The 21,597-nt window shown below is 41.5% G+C and overlaps 2 protein-coding genes across 2 annotated transcripts in view; one reads left to right on the top strand and one right to left on the bottom strand.

The window, feature by feature from the left end:
• LOC134747307 (uncharacterized) overlaps positions 1-21,597 on the bottom strand; it is a 136,917-nt gene that overhangs the window by 13,396 nt on the left and 101,924 nt on the right. The window lies entirely within an intron of this gene.
• Positions 1-21,597, top strand: part of LOC134747309 (bridge-like lipid transfer protein family member 3B) — a 51,978-nt gene that overhangs the window by 4,170 nt on the left and 26,211 nt on the right. The window contains exons 3-17 of the mRNA XM_063681937.1: positions 5,549-5,659; positions 6,009-6,086; positions 6,577-6,681; positions 8,933-9,056; positions 9,856-10,016; positions 10,161-10,311; positions 11,473-11,599; positions 12,697-12,802; positions 13,323-13,428; positions 13,678-13,769; positions 15,186-15,315; positions 17,011-17,222; positions 17,399-17,513; positions 18,192-18,326; positions 19,356-19,525. Of these exons, the coding sequence (XP_063538007.1) occupies positions 5,549-5,659; positions 6,009-6,086; positions 6,577-6,681; positions 8,933-9,056; positions 9,856-10,016; positions 10,161-10,311; positions 11,473-11,599; positions 12,697-12,802; positions 13,323-13,428; positions 13,678-13,769; positions 15,186-15,315; positions 17,011-17,222; positions 17,399-17,513; positions 18,192-18,326; positions 19,356-19,525 (1,923 nt within the window). The remainder of the gene's footprint in view (positions 1-5,548; positions 5,660-6,008; positions 6,087-6,576; positions 6,682-8,932; positions 9,057-9,855; positions 10,017-10,160; positions 10,312-11,472; positions 11,600-12,696; positions 12,803-13,322; positions 13,429-13,677; positions 13,770-15,185; positions 15,316-17,010; positions 17,223-17,398; positions 17,514-18,191; positions 18,327-19,355; positions 19,526-21,597) is intronic.

Raw genomic sequence — 21,597 nt, 5'->3', positions numbered from 1 at the left:
TAGCAAATACAAGACAAAGATAAACAAAACAGTAGAAATAGAGATGTGAAGCCGAAATGGTCTCCACTCAGCAATGCAGCTGGCACGACTAGCGTGGTCAACGGCGCTGGTTTTCTGTGGAACCAGCGGAGTGTGCGGGACGGGACACGTTGTGGACAACGTGACATTATAATATCACTAGCTTTTGCCTGCGACTTCGTCTGCGTGGACTTAGTAACAGCAGCTAAAGTAAGTATAGCGCCTGGAAAAATTCTCATAGCAAATTCAATTTGAGCATATTATGCACACAAATTAGCAGGCACTTCATTAATTATCTCAATTCCACCCCGCTTTTTACTTTCTTAAGGGATGATTTTCGGGATAAAAATTATCCTATGTCCTTCTCAGGGACTCAACCTATCTCTATGCCAAATTTCATCTAAATCGATTCAGCCGTTTAAGTGTGAAGAGGGAACACACAGACAGAAAGACAGACAGACAGATTTTCGCATTTATAATATTAGTATGGATAGTAGAGAAAATCATATCTTTGTCTTACACTAGTACTGGCACCCAAAAGAAAAGGATGAATATAGTTTTTTTTTGTTTTTATTTACTGACAAATTGGTTTGACCAACTATATGTTTTACTAGCTTTTGCCCGCGACTTCGTCTGCGTGAACTTAGTAACCGCAGCTACGGTAAGAATAGCGCCTGGAAAATATCTCATAGCAATCTAAATTTGAGCATATTATGCACACAAATTAGCAGGCACTTCGTTGATTATCTCAATTCCACCCCGCTTTTTACTTTCTTAAGGGATGATTTTCGGGATAAAAACTATCCTATGTCCTTCTCAGGGACTCGACCTATCTCTATGCCAAATTTCATCTAAATCGGTTTAGCGGTTTAAGCGTGAAGAGGGAACACACAGACAGAAAGACAGACAGACAGACTTTCGCATTTATAATATTAGTATGGATTCACATTGTAAATACTTGTGGCGGCGTGCGTATTTTTAGAATAGTTATCTACATCGAGATAGTAAACTAGGATAATTATTCATCTGATAGCGGTCCAGTGAACCGGTAAAGGCTGGCTATATTTAGATAAGGCTTCGTCCTTTGCAAACGTAGCTTGATCTTGACACTCGGTGTAGTTTGTCACTTTTATACTCCCACAAAATTTATACTCCGACTTCTCACCTTCTCAGGCCAGAATAACTAATAGAACTACCGTACAGAAAATTCACTCCTTCACAAAAGTCAGATTTAGGTATAAAATTATACCTATACTCGCCGCCTGCAAGCAAAATTGAAAATTATAACCGCGCACGAACGTCGTGAATCTTCTTTGCGCGCCGCAGTTTTATGACCGAGCTGCGAGTGTCGGCACGGGGATCACGCGACAAGTTTTTGTACCTATACCTACTGATTTATTATTTTTAAGATAAATATACATATGTAGGAATTACAAACGTTGATTCTGTAAATATATTTTTTTTTATCTGGAGATAGTATGTCTGATTCTCACGGAAGTAGGTATGCCACAGAAGTACTTATTCCTTTGAAAATATGTCGGCCAATATAGTCCGGAATTTAAAAAAAATGTTATTTCTGCTTCCTTGTTCTTCCGTTTATTCAGACATCCGTAAACAGAACAACATCTAGAGATTTAGGTTTCGAAGGCATTATGTATTTTCAATTTTGCGCGAGTCGAGCGGCAGCCCATTGCCATACGCCTGCCCAGGAGGCGCGCCGGCCAAATGTACCTAAACTGCGAAGTGACACCCCCCTGCTCAGGCCAGGATAACTAATAGTACTACCGTAAAAAAACAAATAAAGGCCAACATTATACCATCATCCAACTAACAATTCGTAAACTATAGGGTCCACTGATACCTATAGTCCTCAAACTCTCTATCCGTACAGAAATGTATGCCTCTACTCATAAAAGACATTACCCTCGATTTAACAAATACATACCAATATCTGCATTTATATTGCTTTGATAAACTTTGGCGTGCACCCTACAAAAGGGCCTAATAACACCTTTTTCAAGCAATTATAAGGCCTTTTAAAACTCAACATGTCCACGACCAGTTCGTCGTTATCTAGATATTATGGTAGTGATGTAATTTCGTTGTGTTAATTAAGTTCAAATTTGGTTTAATTTAATTATACCAAATGTGTTACATGAAAAGTAATTAGTTCAGTACTTCAATAGCTTGTGGTAAATGGTAAATACCTAGTAATGTTGATTGAGATAAGTTATTTATATAGTTTGTAGTTTTTACCCACTGATTTAAACTTGTTATGTTTCGTCGTCGCACTATTGAGTAGCAAATGACATAAGAACGTTATGAATGACAGGAGCGGTGGTCTATAAGGGGTTTTGAAAGAACATGGTTTCCAGTTAGATCTCACTTCTTTTATTACCGAAACCGTAAATGAACTTGAGATTTTTTCACATTTATATTTTTGGTGGGATTTTATTTACTAGATATCGTTCCCACATCGATCTGCCAATATAACAAAATTGCTATTTTCGGCAGTTAGAAACTTATTTAAACTCTCTTGTTAATAGCTCCTGCTAGTTTATAAATCCGAATCCTAATATATCCCATAAAACGCTGTATGTAATAGAATCATAAATTCATTCCGTCCCGTGCTACTAATTATATGCAAACTCGGCTTAAAATAAACATTGAATGATAACCATGTTACCGCTTGTTTGCATTAGAGCTGTCAGTGCTATGTTATATGTAACTCACGCTCACTAAGGAGGCTGTGCATAAAATCCGCGTAGCACAGAGAGCCATGGAGCGCGCCATGCTCGGTATCAAGCTTCAAGATCGATTAAGGAATGTCGAGATCCGTCGACGCACCAAGGTGCAAGACGTTGGTTTCGCCATTACCAAACTAAAATGGAGTTGGGCGGGACATGTTGCTAGGCAGAGTGATGGCAGGTGGACTAAAATGTTAACGGAATGGTGGCCGCTTTCGAATGAAAGAAGCCCCTGGCGTCCATCGGCTCGTTGGGTGGACGACATCCGGACGGTTGCGGGTCACTTCTGGATGAGATTAGCTCAGGACCGGGACAAGTGGCGTACTGGAAGAGAGGCCTATGCTCAGCAGTGGGCGATAAAGGGCTGATATGATGAATGATTATAAGAGGGATGCTATATTATGATATTACCTGCATATTACACGAATGCCAAATGTATTATCATGAAACCGTCCCTCTTTACTCCTCGAGTGTGAATTTTCTTTTGTAGGACTGTAGGTACAGTTTTTCTTACTGAGTAAAAAAACCTGAAGGTAAAAAATTTGGCCCAGATCGCCGTGCAAGGTGCCTAGAAGGTTGGCCGTATTTGCTCGCTAAATGGCGATACTTATTCGCCGTCAACTGGCCAGCCCTCTGGTCGACAGAAGCTTCTAGTAGGCGTGTCTGGAATATCTATGTGTATAGTTGAATTTTTATAAACTTAAATAAAAATCGTAAACGAAAGAAAAACGACTACCTAAGGCCTCCAGTGCTCAGGGCAAGAATCGGACCTGCATCTTCAGCTTTCACAACTAACACCATAACCCGTTGACCATTTGGGACCACGGAATCTTCGTAATTTAAATCTCAGTTGATAATTTATGAAGTGGTATTTATACTTAGTATAATTTATATACCTCATGAATAGCGTTGGCTGATTGGTCGTTGGTTATCGATTATTCATATATAAATTGTTTGAGGGTTTGTTATCAGAATATTTGTGATAACCACCTCGTTTGAAGTTTATTAATGTTATTAGTATTATAAACATCGATTGTTCATTAATATTGAAGTATAATATAACATACCTATAGCAAAGATAGATATAACTCCGTAATAGATGGATACAGTCTAAGGAAAAAACGTGCCTCGAAAATCAAGAAAATTTGATTCTCGTTCAGAGGGCGCTACTAGTTTTGGCCTACAGTCGTATAGATGGCGTTGACGGTTTCGTTTGTTATTTAACAATTTTAACTCATATCAGTGAAAGAAAATGGGTCAAAATCATAAAAATAATTAATGCAAATAAAAAAAATCATTTATCTATATTTAAATACATTCTGTCGTATTTTTATATATCTTCATTTTTAGTTCTAAAGTGTGTCGACAGATGGCAGTGAATTTACTGGGGTTACAAAATTTACTATGACAGTACCGCTCTAGTGTAAGTTACTCTATGCCTATAGGTAGTAGCACGAAATAAAACAGGTGTGTAGAAATGTTATTATAAAGCGTTATTACCAAAATTACATCTAAAAATATTAAAACTTTACTTTCTGTATAATTTTATGTATCTCGGCCTACTTTTGTGAAATGGGAGACAATAACATTCATAAATTAAGTATGCTATCTTACACCTGCATTTCGTGCAGTTTGCAAACGACATCCGAGAAATCGAAAAGGAGCTCAGTAATAAATTCCTGGTTGTCCAAAAACCTATCGAAAGGAAAAAACTGCGGCGTCCTGGTGCGCCGTAGTCAGTAAAGAGGCAAGGTCGTGAGGCAATTCTCATTGTACAGTCAAGTGTAAAAATATGGCTGCATATAACTTACTCAAAAATATGTCCTATAGTTCTTAATTCGCTGACATAAGAGCTATGGGACATATTTTTGAGTATGATGTATGCACCCATATTTTTACACTTGACTGTACCTTATATCTAATTCGAATAACTAACCTAACCTAACATTTAAAACTTTCGCGTTTTGAACACATATTAAATCACATTTACAATCGGGTCAATCGCGAATCGGGTCGTCGGTAAATAAAGGTAACAAAATAAATTCGCGATAGACCCTATTGTAAATGTAACCTAACCTAGTTAGCTAGGGCGCCAAGATTAAATTTTAAACTTGCAAGTGCGCCGCAGACGAGTATAGTACGGTGGAGTGTGGTACGAGTGTGTGTCAGTACGGGGTGCCCGGGCCTTAACCCACCCCTGATTTCCCCGGGGCCCTATTAGCGCCTCATAATTCCGCTAACTCTGGATTCATTACTTGATGAGAAATTAACCTGAAGTTATTTCATTTTCAACTTAAGCGCTTAGGCTTTTGGGGGGTGGTTATAATTGAATCGAATATACAAATGTACTTCCGGGACTATGCTACGCTAATAATGTAGATAATTACTTTTTCGCGATACCGAAAAACTTCATAGTACCCATGGCCACAGATTATATAATAGTTCTTACCATGGCGCTTTGCATTCTTATTTATCTTTGTATGTGCCAGATAATAAAATGAGTTCGGATTGCTCAGTCCTCTACCTAATCTGCCCTATCAAACTGTAATTTTTTTTACAGTACATATGGTGCTACTTTTTCGCACTAGTGCGGGAATGAGCACTTTTCGTACAACGTACTAAAACGATGTACGATACATGTGCGAAAAGGTAATTCGCAACTCGTGTCGATTTAAAACACTCCCTGCGGTCGTGTTTTAATTTATCGCCATTCGTTTCGAATTTCCTCTTTTCCGCACTTGTATCGTAAATAACTTTTAAATGTTTTTTTTTTTTTTTTTCAGAAACTAGATGAGGTCCGGATAGCCTTAGAAGTATGTGCGGAACCCAGAGTAATGAACCCCGGCGCTGCGGGCGCCATGCCCGCCGCCGGTAAATACAGCTACATTCATAAGGTACGTACCTACCACCAGATATGGGCTCTCTAATATGCATAATGGGGGCCTATCCAAGATCACAATCGTACATCTACAAATGCCAAACGCTACTACGAGATGCTACGAAAAGTCACGTGATTGTTTCCATACTCCGTTAGCAAAGGAACTTGGCACTTAGCACAATGAATTTAAAAAAAAACAAACGTGAACGAACGCTGTAAAGGGTTCGAAACGTCGGGATGTATTATAAATTCAATACACGCGATATAATCCGTTTTCATAGTTTTATTTCAAACGTGATCTGTTCGTTTTTCTATATATTTCTTACCAGTAAATTGTAAAAGCACATTGTAATGTTTGTTCGCAGGTAATAGACGGAATCTCGGTGGTTGTGAATCAAGTGCAAATAGACTTCGCGTGCGACGCGTTCACGAGCAACGTGCAGGTAAACATACACAACCTACTCGTATACACACTGTCCAGTCAACAACATAAGTGGGCGAGGTGTGCGAAATGAACTGTACCAGGCGTGGCTCACTCCGCACTTTGAAAAAAATAATTAAAAATCTTTAAATGCAGTTTTGTTTCTTTAAAAAAATAAAAGAATGTTTCCTTTAAGCAAAATGAGCTATATCAGTACGGCTTCACTCACTATTATTTTAAGTCGCTTTTGGCGAAATGTTTCGGATTCTTTGGGAATCCTTCCTCAGGCACGAGTGTCCGCGGCGGTTGTACGTCGTGCACTGCCTGCGCCGCCCGATCCGTACTGATCTAAATATTATGAAATATGTCTCACGATAGTTTAATTTCGAAAATGAGCTAACTTAAGGTTTTAAGGCACTTTCCCTCCAGGCCCCATTCATTATTTCCACACTATATAATGACTAAGTTAAGGATGTTTCAATGCGATTTTGAGAAAAGTTTCCTTGTTTCAGATATCCAGGGTGACGGTAGAATCAAGGACGCCGGAGGGCCGACGGGGGGACCTAAGACTGACTAGAATCAAGAATCCTGACACTGGACAACTTTTAATATTTAAGGTAACGGTGAGGAGTCAAGCTTGAGTCGTGATGAGATGGTAGACAACACCGTAGCCCAAAATCGGGAACAGTGGAAAAGGCAGACAAGGAGAGCCGACCCCAGATAATGGGATAAGGCTTAGGACAAGACGAAGAAGAGGCGATGAGCTGATGAGTCAAGCTACTATTGAGGTTAGAATAAATTTAAAAATGGAAAAATTACTGCCTTGGGTGAGACTTGAACTCACGGCCTCTGGATACTCCAGCACTCTGCCAACTGAGCCACCAAGACCTCATCCGTAGTCAGCAAATCTTCCCACTATATGGGTCTGGGTAATATGGGTTAATATCATCGTTCGTAGACTTTTCTGCTTGTTAAAAATTAATCTACTATTGAGGATTTAAAAAAAAAACCGGAGCGAGTCGGACACGGCCACCGAGGGTTCCGTACTTTTTAGTATCTGTTGTTATAGCGGCAACAGAAATACATCAACTGGATAACAGAATAAAATAAATATTTAGGTTCCCATAAAACAAACGTGATTTTTTTGCCGTTTTTTGCGTATTGTACAATAGTCTTGTTAGTCGTTACTGTTTTGTTTATTTTTATTTTTTTTACTTTGTCTCTTTCTCCCTTCATCATCATCATGTCAGCCGATAGCCGTCCACTGCTGGACATAGGCCTCCCCCAAGGCTCGCCACTCCGACTTCCTCCCTTAGTAATCATAATTCTGTTTGATGAGCTTAGCACCTAGTGTTAGTAAATTAATACATACATACATACATATAATCACGCCTATTTCCCGGAGGGGTAGGCAGAGACCACGGATTTCCACTTGCTACGATCCTGACATACCTCTTTCGCTTCCTTCACTTTCATAACATTCCTCATACACGCTCGCCGGTTTAGGGTGCTCTTGACCTGGCCTTTCTTCAGGATTAATAACTGAATTTAGTACCCTAAAACTAATAACTGTATGTAGTACCCTAAGAGTAGTTTAAGTGTAGTATATTTTTATTACATGTTTTTAATGAGACATGTTAAGGAAATAAGCGAATGTACTTATGTGTATATGTAAACTCATCTCCTGTTCACTTATTTCTGTTTGCTTTGCAAATAAATGACATAAAATAATGATATACGTACCAATCAGTCCATACTGAAAGAGCTGCGCATAAAACGCCGGCTGTCAACGATATGCCAGGACCAAATGCTTACTTACTTCGGACACCTCTCACGTCGTTCTCCGGATAGCCTGGAAAGAGTAATAATGACGGGGAAAGTTGAAGGCACGAGACCTCAGGGCTTAACTTGTCATTATTAAACAAAGCTTACCCATCGGCATGGAAAACAAGTAAAGTACTGCCTACTCAGGCTACACAAAACCCTAGATTTTTACCCTACAATTGAAACCCGTCGACGTAAAAACAATGTTACCCCCCTATCATGCTATAAATCTATGTTTGCCAAAAGGCAATATAAAGCACAATCGGCATACATGTACAACAATATAAATAAATTAATCAATATCTATCCATTACTGTTGTATAAGTGTAAGATAGAACTCACTAAATGGCTGAAACAACTAAGTTATGATGATACAGAGTCATTATTGTACCGCATAAATTATTAACTATACATAAATATATTGGCTGAACACATACGCTAATCCACACACGCGTGCACTCGCGCGCACACACACACACACACACACACACACACACACACACACACACTCACACACACACACACACACACACACACATACATACATACATACATACATATGTCCTTCATCACAAGCACAGTATTTAAGTAAGTAATAAATAACATCATCATCATGTATACCAACAATATTTCCTAAATAAAAAAGACTGTTATATTTATAGAGGAGCGGGGCATCCTGATACAGGTGCATTCACCTAAAAGGAAGCCCCAACCACTGATGGCAATTTGTAGACTAAGCTTACAAGGAAATAAAACAATTTTCATTACATTTTCATTTTCATTCATAAATCAGGGCTCAAGTCGGATATCCATAACTATAGGCCAATCGCAGAACTTTCAATATTCAGGAAAGAATAACCTAAAAATAACATAAAAATAGCTTAATGCTGGTCTTCAGCAGAAGGACATGATGTCACGATCCTCAGTATTGAGGGACCGACTGAAGAAGAAGAATGGTATACGGAACCCTTCGTGCGCGAGTCCTACTCGCACTTGGCCGATTTTATTTTATTTTAGTATGTATAAGATTTTTTATTTTTTTAGGAGCTAGAATTTCAGAGCGCTCGGATAGAAGCCAAACCACACGGAGCGTCCGCGAATTTACCACCACTAAGACTGTTACTGGGCAACACACACTGCCGAATTGTGATTAAAAAGAGGCTGGCGGGTGAGTTGCATTTAATTTTTGGTATATGAAGAGTTTCCCGACCATCTCGACCGAGTATCAAAACTATTTTATATATAGACATAGTATATACAAGTAGACGCGCCACCGAGCGACCGGGCGTAAGAGAAAGAATATTCATATAAAGTTTGGGCAGCATAGGATTTTTTGTCTTTCACTCTTATAAATTTCGGTATTTCGCCATCGCCTCCTACCTATGATGCCACCCGGTCGGTGATAAGGACAAAGCATGGCACTATTTTCTCTTTCCCCTTATAGGAATCGCAATAAGACTATCTTTCTCTATCAAAGAGTGTCAGGCCCTTGATTTTATAAGATTTTGCAAATCTTCGTCATATTTTCCCTGGTTAGTATGCAATTTATCATATTATTTATTGCGCTCAGCTTCGAAACGAAATCCCAAATACATCGAATCGAAGTATCGTTCAATCTAGCATAGTCGTGTCATGTACTAGCTTTGGCCTACTATCGTATAGATGGCGTTGACGGTTTCGTTTGTTATTTAACAATTTTAACTCATATCAGTGAAATAACATGGGTCAAAATCATAAAAATAATTAATGCAAATAAAAAAAATCATTTATCCATATTTAAATACATTTTATCGTATTTTTATAAATATTTATTTTTAGTTTTAAAGTGTGTCGACAGATGGCAGTGGATTTACTGGGGTTACAAAATTTACTATGACAGTACCGCTCTAGTATAAGTTACTCTATGGTCGTGTCATATCTATTTCAGTTTATAATCTAACTTCTGTAATACATTTCTTTATCTCCAGATTGTGCCGTGATAGGTTCTCGTCTAGCCATCCGACCTGAGCCGGTGGCGTGGGCGTTAACTGATGGTCAACTCCGAGCGATGTTAGCTTGTGCCGCGGCTTTGGCTGAACCCGTGAAGCGAGCCACTGCCGCTGCCACCAGGGCCAAGGCTGCCAGAAAGGTACTGATATAGACCATAACCTTCCGATCAGAGTCAGTAACCAGCAACGATCAAAATAACTAACATTGATAATTATCCTTTCGAACCCTGTCGGAAATATCGGAATATAACACACAAGTGTAAACACTAAAATCTATTCCACAGGTAGAAGAGCCGTTGGAACAGATCCACAGCCGCTCGTCGTCGAGCGAGCACGACATTCTAGCGCGAATGTTCGCTAAGCACGACGTTCGGGAAACATCCTATCATTTGTTGGCGCCTAGAATAGACCTGCATTTATGTGACGATCCCGGCTGTAAGTATTAAACTTTTACCATAAACTTATTTATAGTTTGTCAAAGGACGGTCTCATTTCAAACATAGACAGAGATAATCATACTATCTTTGTCTTACACTAATACTAGCACCCAAAAAAAAGGATGAGTATAGTTTAATTTTTGTTCTTAATTACTGCCAATTTGGTTTAACCAACTATATTTACCGTATAGAGAAAATGTGAAATGTATGAAAAAATGCTGCTTCGAATTTGACACCTAAAATAGGTGACGCTATACAGTGCCATATCGTCGCTATACTTACTCAACCTCATATCTGCAACAATCATTTGATGAAAATGTCGCTTTTCTTTCATTCGGAATACGGGTGTTTTTGTCATCAAATGAGTGTTGCAGATACGAGGGTTGAGTAAGTATAGCGGCGATATGGAGTACGTGGATTGTTAAACGTGTTTTGACCAAAGTTACCGCATAATGTACGGAGCTGTACAGCGCTAGAGTTAGACCAAGCTGAAGTAACTGAACCGGTGAGCTCCATCTTAGGCCCTGTCTTCACTTTCCATCAGGTGTGACTAGGGCCAATCGCCGATCAGTTTATAATATAAAAAAAAAGCTAAGTTGGCAGCGATTTTGATAGCCAAAACGGTGCAAGTGTTATTTTAAACGTCAAACTTCTATGAGATTATTACGTTTAAATAACACTTACACCGTCAGGGCTCTGAATATCGCTGCCAACTTAGCTCGGTCTAACTCTGTCTACGTTAGTTGTCTGAGGCAAGAATATTTTTTTGACACAATGCCATAATTAGAAGTTGCAAGATATTTCATTATACGAACGGATTCGAACCCCCGGCCTCCAATCAAGGCCCCTTTTACCGACCCGACTGCGCCCATAAACATAGTATATACAAGTAGTTATAGACGCGCCACCGAGCGACCGGGGTTAAGATAAAGAATATTCATATAAAATTTGGGCAGCATAGGATTTTTTCTCCTTTACTCCTATACATTTTGGTATTTCGCCATCGCCTCCTACCTATGATGCCACCCGGTCGGTGATAAGGACAAAGCATGGCACTATTTTCTCTTTCCTCTTATAGGAATCGCAATAAGACTATCTTTCTCTATCAGAGTGTCAGGCCCTTGACTGCGCCAGTTAACTGTTGTCCCTTTCTTTCCAGTGGGCCGATCAGAACATCCGTCCCTTTCTAACGGCGGCGCGCTTCAAGTAACTTTAGTGAGCATGCAAGCCGACCTATTTCCTTACCACAGAGCTTCCAACGATCGAAGACATTGGCGGGGATACCGGTAAGAACTATTCACGGTATTAAAAATGGTTAGTTAATGTCATTACCGGGTCTAACGCGATAAAATTTCATTATTTTACCTTTTTTCCGACGTTTCAACTAGGTTGCACTAGCTGTGCTCACGGAAGACTGACGTCCCAGCAAAATGTCAATTGAGATATTGGTAAAAAACACTAAACTACCCGACATTAGTTTATATATAGTGTCCAAAGCGTCAATAAAAACCAGATAAAAAAAAATTGTTTATATAAATGTTCGGGGTAGACAAATAAATTTATCTACCCGTTTCTGTTTAATGTTTAATGTCCACGGCACGAGTCACGACACACAACACTAACAATATCCAAAATATTATGTGTACAAAACGCGAGAGTTTAAAGTGTTATATTAAGAATGGTGGCCTAGAAATTCCATTATTTGTGGTAAGCCAAACCTTAAAACAAATTGAAGCCATATAAAGTAAAGGCCTATGCATATACAGCCAAAACAGCAGATCATCTACTCTTCAGCCGTCTTAAACAACCTGTGGTATTTTTGAAAGAAAAATACGTAATTTTGTATTAAAAAAAAATATAGAAATGCCGCAAACTAAGTTTTATTTAAATAAATAAATGAGTCATTTATGGTCGCAAAACACAGAAAACTTCAAAAAACAGAATGGTTACAGAAAAATACCGCACGATAAGAACAATAAGGTCTACGCACAAAAAAAATTCCATCGTATTTGGTTTTCTTATCCTAACTATAACATTCGACCCCCCGGGGTGAGTCCCATGGTTTGAAATATGCCAGAAAAAAGCGACTTTGAAATTTTAGTTAGATTCGAATCGTGTACTTCTTCACTGACTCGATATCGCGTCCATAAGATTTACGGCTTAAGTTAACTGGACTTAGCTAGTCCATTTAAAATTAATGCTTAACCAGCCACTGCATACTTTCCAACTTCGTAAATAATGTACTTGTCTGTGTTTTAAGGGGCATGTCAGTTGTTCGGAACTCTCAAATTTTTGTTCTAACTGACAGGCCGATATCGTCTGGCAGACTTATAGTTAGTGGGCCCCTTTAATATTGAGGCCTTAACTTAATAAACTGTCCCAGGGAAGCCGCTACACCTCACACCCAATGGTTATCGCAAGCCTTATCGTCGTTTTGTGGGTCACTATTAGACGTTTTGGATCCGAGACCTTTACCGCCTAGTAATAAGGTACGTTTTCGTTTATCCTGTTCATCATCTAGGGTTTGTTGTAGAAAATGGTTTAGAATGATTACCAATATCATTGTTTTTAGGGTTCCGTACCCAAAGAGTAAAAACGGGACCCTATTACTAAGACTCCGCTGTCCATCTGTCTGTCACTAGGCTGTATCTCATGAATCGTGATAGCTAGACAGTCGAAATTTTAACAGATGATGTATTTCTGTTGCCGCTATAACAACAAATACTAAAAAGTACGGAACCCTCGGTGCGCGAGTCCGACTCGCACTTGGCCGGTTTTTTTCTTGAATGTTGTTATCAAAACTGTACATTTTTAAAGTGCATGTCCGCCATCTTGGAATCTCTGAAAACCTTAAAATCGAATACCATGGCGGTTTTCATAAAACAGTTGCCAAAGCAAGTTACCTGTGATAAATCTTATATACTTAAATAAGATTTTTCACGAAACTTGAAAGAATATTTTTAAAAACAAACATCAATTCCCTGTAATAATATTGAAAATCCCTTGCAGCCCAGTCAAGTGGAGAAGGAACCCGTGTCAAATGGCTTCAGTCACAAACCGACACCCACACAAACTAGTGCTTCCACCGCTCCGTCCGCCAACACTACCTCACAAGGTAATTTAAACGCGATCGGAGCAAAAACTTACAAATTCGAGGTGACGCCGTTATTTCAAAGTCTGGACAAAAATTTGTCTTGTACCGAGCAAGCTAAGACTGTTTAAAATTGTAGTCACATCTAAATCCCATGAGCAGGTCAATCAATATTTTTGCTGGATTTACTCTTTTAAAAGAGACTTTTTTTATTAACCAGCTGTAAAAAAATATCATTTCGATATTTGCAACATTTAAATTGTGTTATTTCAGTTTCTCCTACGAGAACGAAGATTCTCCAGCAGCTGGGCAAGTTAATGACCACGTGCCTCGTACTTAGGATAGATGATTTTACTGTTTACAAGGTATTTATCACATACTCGAAGTGCTCGATGTTCTGCTCGATTGAATGCTCAAGTCCATCAGCACCAACAACAACAACAACAACATACAATACATATGATGGCGACAACTATACTCATGAACAAATTTAGAGAAACGCTAAAAAAAGGTTTAAGGTTTAATAGGGGATATTACTGCAATTTTCTGCCACCAGAGTGCAGCACTACTTTTTTTTGCGTTACTCTTAATTTGTCCATGAGTTTAGTTAAACATCACCGGTCATCATCATCATCCGGTTGCTGTGGAGACTGCTGGATCCCGGGGTAATGAGACTCTGGAGCTTTTTAGGGAGTTGGGCAGGCGTTTAAGAGAGAGGGGTAATGATCCCCGCTCTGGATCTTGGCTGGTCCAACAGGTTTCCATCGCCATACAGCGTGGTAATGCTGCAAGCATAATGGTAACTTTTGGTGCAGGGTGGGGATGGGCATTAGTTTATGGTTGTTTTTGACGAAGCTTGTTGCCGAAATTATGTTTTGTATTAGTGTTAATGTAGAATAAGGTCAGGACGAGGCTTGTGCGGATTACGTTTGTGTTTTGACGAAGCATGTGGCGGATTACCTTTTTGTATGATTTAATTACTAAATAAATATTTTATTTGGGAAAACGAAAAAACGAAAAAGTTTAGTTCAAAGTTACTTTTTATTCAACATAAGAAAGGAAGTTCTATCATATTATATTCCTCTCAATCTGTTGCCAGGATTATACTACTAATCTTGTAATTTTGTGTTTTTGACTCATTCTCTCTTATCTGTGCCTTTTGTGTTTTTGTACTAATTTAAAATTTAAATTGATTTATGTCTCAAGTATATGTATATTCTACAATTGTGTAGTGCATAGTAACGATAAAAGCAATTTCTTGACTTGAAGGTAACTAAGATCTAATTCTAGTTTCATACAAGATAATTGTATTGTATTGTATTCATTTAATTCAAGCAACATGGCTCATAAAAGCTTTGAAACATATAGATCTATTAAAATTAAAATACAAACTTAATAATGTTGGCGTGTGAATGATATTGTGAATGCGAGACAATAATTTATGACAAATATAACACTTGCAATTATGGATGGTATAGAAAGGATGCCAATCTCTTATGGCAGAATTGTTGCAAAAATGACCGCTTTCAGCTTTAAATAATAGTTGCTAATCTCTCTGGTGGCGCTAGTTTGGCTCTGGGACATGAGTATAACATGAACCATATAAGGCAACAAATAACCCGACCAAATTACGTTTATGTTTTTGGTAGTATTTCGGTGTATGGTGGCGCCGCCTAATTACTGTTTTTTGATGGACACTTTTCATATATAGAGATTTGGCTCCTTTATATAGTCTCCATGCTTGCAATGTTCCCGAACGTATTTTTGAAATTGTCTGTCAGGTGTCTACGAAATCTCGAGAAACGCCGCGTCCGTTAGTGTGCGCAGAAAAGTCCACAATGCCGGGCGACGCGGGTTTACTACACGCTGAACTTACACATTTCTACTATCCGGGAGACGTTAACTTTCCTAGTAAGCAAATTCTTAATAACCATTGACGTATACACGGTGTAAAATGAGCAAAACCGAATAGTTTTAACGCCGTATTCCTGATCATATTTAAAGATTAAAATGTCCTATAAACTTTTCTGTAATTCGCCTAGTTTCAGAATTAATACCAATAAAAAAACAAGTATTTATTGTTACATAGTGCAAAACACATTTTTGACAAAAAGTGACAAGCAACACTTTCTAAAAACTAGTTCAGTTCAGTTTTTGGTTCTTATGGCATCTGTCCATTGGGACAATTTTGCCAGCATCAAGGTTGTAGGAGCAGAATTTCAGTATCAGAACTTGAAGGTTTTACGGAAAAAAAAGTAAAAGTCCGTTTTAAGTGATAAGTTTACCAATAATATTTACTTTTATGTACAAATACATTTAAAAAATCGAAATGCGAATATGACCTAAACTTATTACATTTTTTCCATCTTTTGGCCTCAGAAAAGCGTGGTTAAAATCTTTCGGTTTCCTCGTGAACACCTTGTATCTAAGTACGGGCCTTACGGGCAATCATGGGCATAAGAATGGGGCCAGTACAACGCGATTGGTTGATGAGTTCGCATCACGCGCACGATTGGTCGAAATTACCGCGCGCTACGCGCGTTTGACAGCACGATTGGCTCGAATTCGTCACCGCTGAATTAGCACCATTCTTAGTACCCGTAAGGCCCGTCCTTAGATATACGTCAATGTTAAACAGTGTAAATGCGAAAGTAACACCGTTTGTGTTTGTTCATTATCTATATTAAGCTACTTATTCATTTTGCAGAAATTTGACACATAGAAAGCCTAAATAGTGGTTACCCTAGTCAGACATGTCGTCACACATTTGTGTTCTAGTCAGGCTAGGAATAGGGCTGGATAAGTCAAACTTTATTAATTGTGTAACCATGTATCTGTAATAATATGTTACTCTTCGAAGGCCGCAAAGAAATGTGACATGCTGCTATGTCTCTATAAATAAGATCGTGTATATATTTTCGCTGTTTTCGTTGTGTAGGTAACATATTATCGCAGGTTGTACCAATGTCCTTCTAAGGCCCAAGGTCTTACCTATAGTACCTCTTCAGTTCGATGAAATTTAAATCCTATTCAATTGGAACAGAGTCGCTTTTGTTTTGATTCGTTCAATTTTTCAACAACGCAAAATCTCTATTTCCTACACTATAGGTTCAAATTTCAATGGCAAATTTTGGATCTTTCCTTTGTATGGCTGGGCCTTAGGAGGATATCACTAGTTTGAGTTCTGCGATGATAGAATAGAATAGAATAGAATTTCTTTATTTGCCAGAATACGTGTATGGTACAAGATGACAACAGAAAAGGTTTACATGTATCAGTATTCAGTCGAGGACACGACATGCAAATAATTGACAATTTAATAATTTTAACATAAAATAAAAGTACAATATAGAAAATATTACGACAGAAATGAAAACAGTGGGTAATTTTTCCTGTTAAAAAAACGAATAATAAGTTGGTAACAATTTGAATATTAAATAATAAAATGTCCATGAATAAATAAAACTAATATCGATAAGTTATTTGGTTTCAAAATGAGGAAATAAAAATTTGCCATAATGGCCTCGTATTATCTACACAGGGTTGTCACCCTCGTGCTCTCGAGTCATTTTTTAGAAAGGAAGTTGTGAAAGTATACATTTTCAGTCCCCGCCCCCAAGCTGTACGTGCAACTGAGCCCCGTGCGAGTGCTGGTGGACGTGGCGAGCGCCGTGTGGCTCGGCGCCTTCCTCCCGCACGTAGCCCGCGCCGCCAGCGCCGCCGCCACGGCCGTCGGGGCTCCTGTAGGGACTGCGTCGGGAGCTCCGGCTGGTGGAACTGCTTATTACGATGTCCGAGCTGAAGCTATAATGCCTAAAGTAAGTTTTTTGCGGCTAAATATGAAGCGATCTCTACATAGGTTCATTAAATTGACCAAGTTAACACAACACACGGACACTTCCTGCCTCGCACAGCTAAACTATGGAATGAACTGTCGCCTGCGGTACAGGTTAATTATTTGAGTACCATAAATTAAAAAGCGTACCAATTTCAGATAGTGCTAGAGGCTGGACCGGAACACATTCCTCAACAACGCGACCGGCCTAAAGAGCTGCACATATGCACCGCCAGAGCCATGCTGACCAACGTACGAGAATCGCCAAGAACCAGTAAGCATACATTAAAACGAAAACCCCCCATGGCTCCACCATTACAAAAAAAAAATACAAAACTAAATCGAAATAAATGTCATATACGAAGGAAAAAATTACCAAAGCCTGACGTGTCCAGAGCTGGAATCGAACCAGCGTCCCCCGTTTACCGGACAGGTGCCTGAACCGCTCGGCTATCCGGTCACGGTGGCATGGGTCGAAATTTCCAAGTATATGACAATTTCCCGAAGGCTTGTGGCGCCCCCTGGCTTCAGTTTATAGTTTAAATAGTAGTGTGTCTACTTGAAAAAAAACACAAATTAAATTATTTTCTCTGAAAATAATTTAATTTGTTCTTAGAGCAAAACTAAATCGACGAAAGTTCACGAGAGATGGTTGAGAATTTAATACGATAGAGGAGAACAGCCGGACGCAAGAGGATTATTACCTATGCTGAAATAGAGAGGCTTCGGATGTTCGATCTAAAATATTTTTTCATTTCATTTAATTTCGTTTAATTATTGCAAAACCATGAATATTATTAAATTAAGGTGTTAACATGCGTTAAGTGTATGCATACGGTTACCCTGTCAGTGCATAGCATCATAGTTGTTTTACGCGATTGGGTGGCTACCGTTTCTCAAATGACCAACGGAGCGGCAGCTGACATTCACTTAGCTCGCTTAAATATGTCAGACACGGCGGGCACGCGCGCGGACCTGGCGTCCATCCTGGCGGCGCTGCGCAGCCTGGCGCCGCCGCGCGGCCAGTTCCCGTGCAGCGCGGACGACGCGGATCCTATACATGAACAGTTCGTGCTGCACGCTGAAAGTGAGTATTGATTGATTGATCATTTATTTGTCAATATGGGTTACAGAGGTCTTAAAACTATTTACAATATGTAATTACATAGGATCTCCACATTGTGCCTACAAACTGGCATACAAATTAGATTAAACTAGCCTAAGTCCATGCATATTATATTAACTTAACTATTAAGGAACTCGCCCACACTGTAGAAACATTTCCCACACAGCCGAGCTTTCATCATTTTCTTAAATGTTGTATTCTTTTCCCCTTTAAATTCATCCGGTAACTTATTATAAATTGTAATGCACATGATGTATGAATTTTTAGATGCTAGTTCTAGTTTTGTAACTGGTTTGTGTAATTTATGTTTATATTGTTGTCTAACATTACGAGAGCTCATCTGTTGTGCTTCTATGAATTCATCTTTATATTAGGCGGTTAACAGTGAGACAGTAACACACTGACGCCGCCGATAACTGGCTAAGCGCCACTTACACCATCCCACGGAGTTAACCGGTTAAGCCGCTAACCCAGTCTCAAATTGTACTGGTGGTGGGTTTAACCGGTTAACCCCAGGTTACTGAATCGTGCAAGTGGCCCTAAATGAGATAGCTAAAACATTTATAGACGCGAGTAGACCACTTGATTCATAACGAAATTCTTTTTACAAGCTTTTATTTTGTTTCACCTGTTCCGTTGTTTGTCTGTCTGTAATTTTCATATATTGCAAGTTAATTTTGACCCGGTTTCCGATTGAGCTGAAATTTTGCTCGCATATGTAAATTGGATGACAATGCAATAATATGGACCCATCGAGCTGATCTGATGATGGAGACAGGAGGTGGCCATAGAAACTCTGTGATAATAAAACAACGCAATCTAATCGTGTTTGGGTTTGTTAGAATTTTACTCAATGAGTACTAGTTGCCAGTTGAAAAAAAAGTATAGGAAGCGATAAAAGCTTTTATCAAAAATGAAATTTTTGACAACAAAAACTTCCTCCGATTGTCGTGATTTGCGGTTACTGTAACAAACACTTTCTTTTTTCAGACCTTGATGACATAGATCGCGGAACAGCAGTTTCTCCCGAGTTACTTTGGCGGGAAAATAGGAGTATATGGTGCGCTCGAGTGGAGCCGCTGTGGGCGGACCTGTGCGGTGCGCGCGCCACCAACTACAAGCCGGCGCCTCTGCTGGACGCCTGTCCGCTCACAGCCTGGGTAGGACACACAAGACCGTATGTTAGTATATGGTGCGCTCGAGTGGAGCCGCTGTGGGCGGACCTGTGCGGTGCGCGCGCCACCAACTACAAGCCGGCGCCTCTGCTGGACGCCTGTCCGCTCACAGCCTGGGTAGGACACACAAGACCGTATGTTAGTATATGGTGCGCTCGAGTGGAGCCGCTGTGGGCGGACCTGTGCGGTGCGCGCGCCACCAACTACAAGCCGGCGCCTCTGCTGGACGCCTGTCCGCTCACAGCCTGGGTAGGACACACAAGACCGTATGTTAGTATATGGTGCGCTCGAGTGGAGCCGCTGTGGGCGGACCTGTGCGGTGCGCGCGCCACCAACTACAAGCCGGCGCCTCTGCTGGACGCCTGTCCGCTCACAGCCTGGGTAGGACACACAAGACCGTATGTTAGTATATGGTGCGCTCGAGTGGAGCCGCTGTGGGCGGACCTGTGCGGTGCGCGCGCCACCAACTACAAGCCGGCGCCTCTGCTGGACGCCTGTCCGCTCACAGCCTGGGTAGGACACACAAGACCGTATGTTAGTATATGGTGCGCTCGAGTGGAGCCGCTGTGGGCGGACCTGTGCGGTGCGCGCGCCACCAACTACAAGCCGGCGCCTCTGCTGGACGCCTGTCCGCTCACAGCCTGGGTAGGACACACAAGACCGTATGTTAGTATATGGTGCGCTCGAGTGGAGCCGCTGTGGGCGGACCTGTGCGGTGCGCGCGCCACCAACTACAAGCCGGCGCCTCTGCTGGACGCCTGTCCGCTCACAGCCTGGGTAGGACACACAAGACCGTATGTTAGTATATGGTGCGCTCGAGTGGAGCCGCTGTGGGCGGACCTGTGCGGTGCGCGCGCCACCAACTACAAGCCGGCGCCTCTGCTGGACGCCTGTCCGCTCACAGCCTGGGTAGGACACACAAGACCGTATGTTAGTATATGGTGCGCTCGAGTGGAGCCGCTGTGGGCGGACCTGTGCGGTGCGCGCGCCACCAACTACAAGCCGGCGCCTCTGCTGGACGCCTGTCCGCTCACAGCCTGGGTAGGACACACAAGACCGTATGTTAGTATATGGTGCGCTCGAGTGGAGCCGCTGTGGGCGGACCTGTGCGGTGCGCGCGCCACCAACTACAAGCCGGCGCCTCTGCTGGACGCCTGTCCGCTCACAGCCTGGGTAGGACACACAAGACCGTATGTTAGTATATGGTGCGCTCGAGTGGAGCCGCTGTGGGCGGACCTGTGCGGTGCGCGCGCCACCAACTACAAGCCGGCGCCTCTGCTGGACGCCTGTCCGCTCACAGCCTGGGTAGGACACACAAGACCGTATGTTAGTATATGGTGCGCTCGAGTGGAGCCGCTGTGGGCGGACCTGTGCGGTGCGCGCGCCACCAACTACAAGCCGGCGCCTCTGCTGGACGCCTGTCCGCTCACAGCCTGGGTAGGACACACAAGACCGTATGTTAGTATATGGTGCGCTCGAGTGGAGCCGCTGTGGGCGGACCTGTGCGGTGCGCGCGCCACCAACTACAAGCCGGCGCCTCTGCTGGACGCCTGTCCGCTCACAGCCTGGGTAGGACACACAAGACCGTATGTTAGTATATGGTGCGCTCGAGTGGAGCCGCTGTGGGCGGACCTGTGCGGTGCGCGCGCCACCAACTACAAGCCGGCGCCTCTGCTGGACGCCTGTCCGCTCACAGCCTGGGTAGGACACACAAGACCGTATGTTAGTATATGGTGCGCTCGAGTGGAGCCGCTGTGGGCGGACCTGTGCGGTGCGCGCGCCACCAACTACAAGCCGGCGCCTCTGCTGGACGCCTGTCCGCTCACAGCCTGGGTAGGACACACAAGACCGTATGTTAGTATATGGTGCGCTCGAGTGGAGCCGCTGTGGGCGGACCTGTGCGGTGCGCGCGCCACCAACTACAAGCCGGCGCCTCTGCTGGACGCCTGTCCGCTCACAGCCTGGGTAGGACACACAAGACCGTATGTTAGTATATGGTGCGCTCGAGTGGAGCCGCTGTGGGCGGACCTGTGCGGTGCGCGCGCCACCAACTACAA

The sequence above is a fragment of the Cydia strobilella genome, chromosome 14, assembly GCF_947568885.1.
Source record: "Cydia strobilella chromosome 14, ilCydStro3.1, whole genome shotgun sequence".
NCBI classification, from domain to species: Eukaryota; Metazoa; Arthropoda; class Insecta; order Lepidoptera; family Tortricidae; genus Cydia; species Cydia strobilella.
The sequence above is the reverse complement of the archived record's forward strand: the minus strand, read 5'-3'. Positions and strand labels throughout refer to the sequence as shown.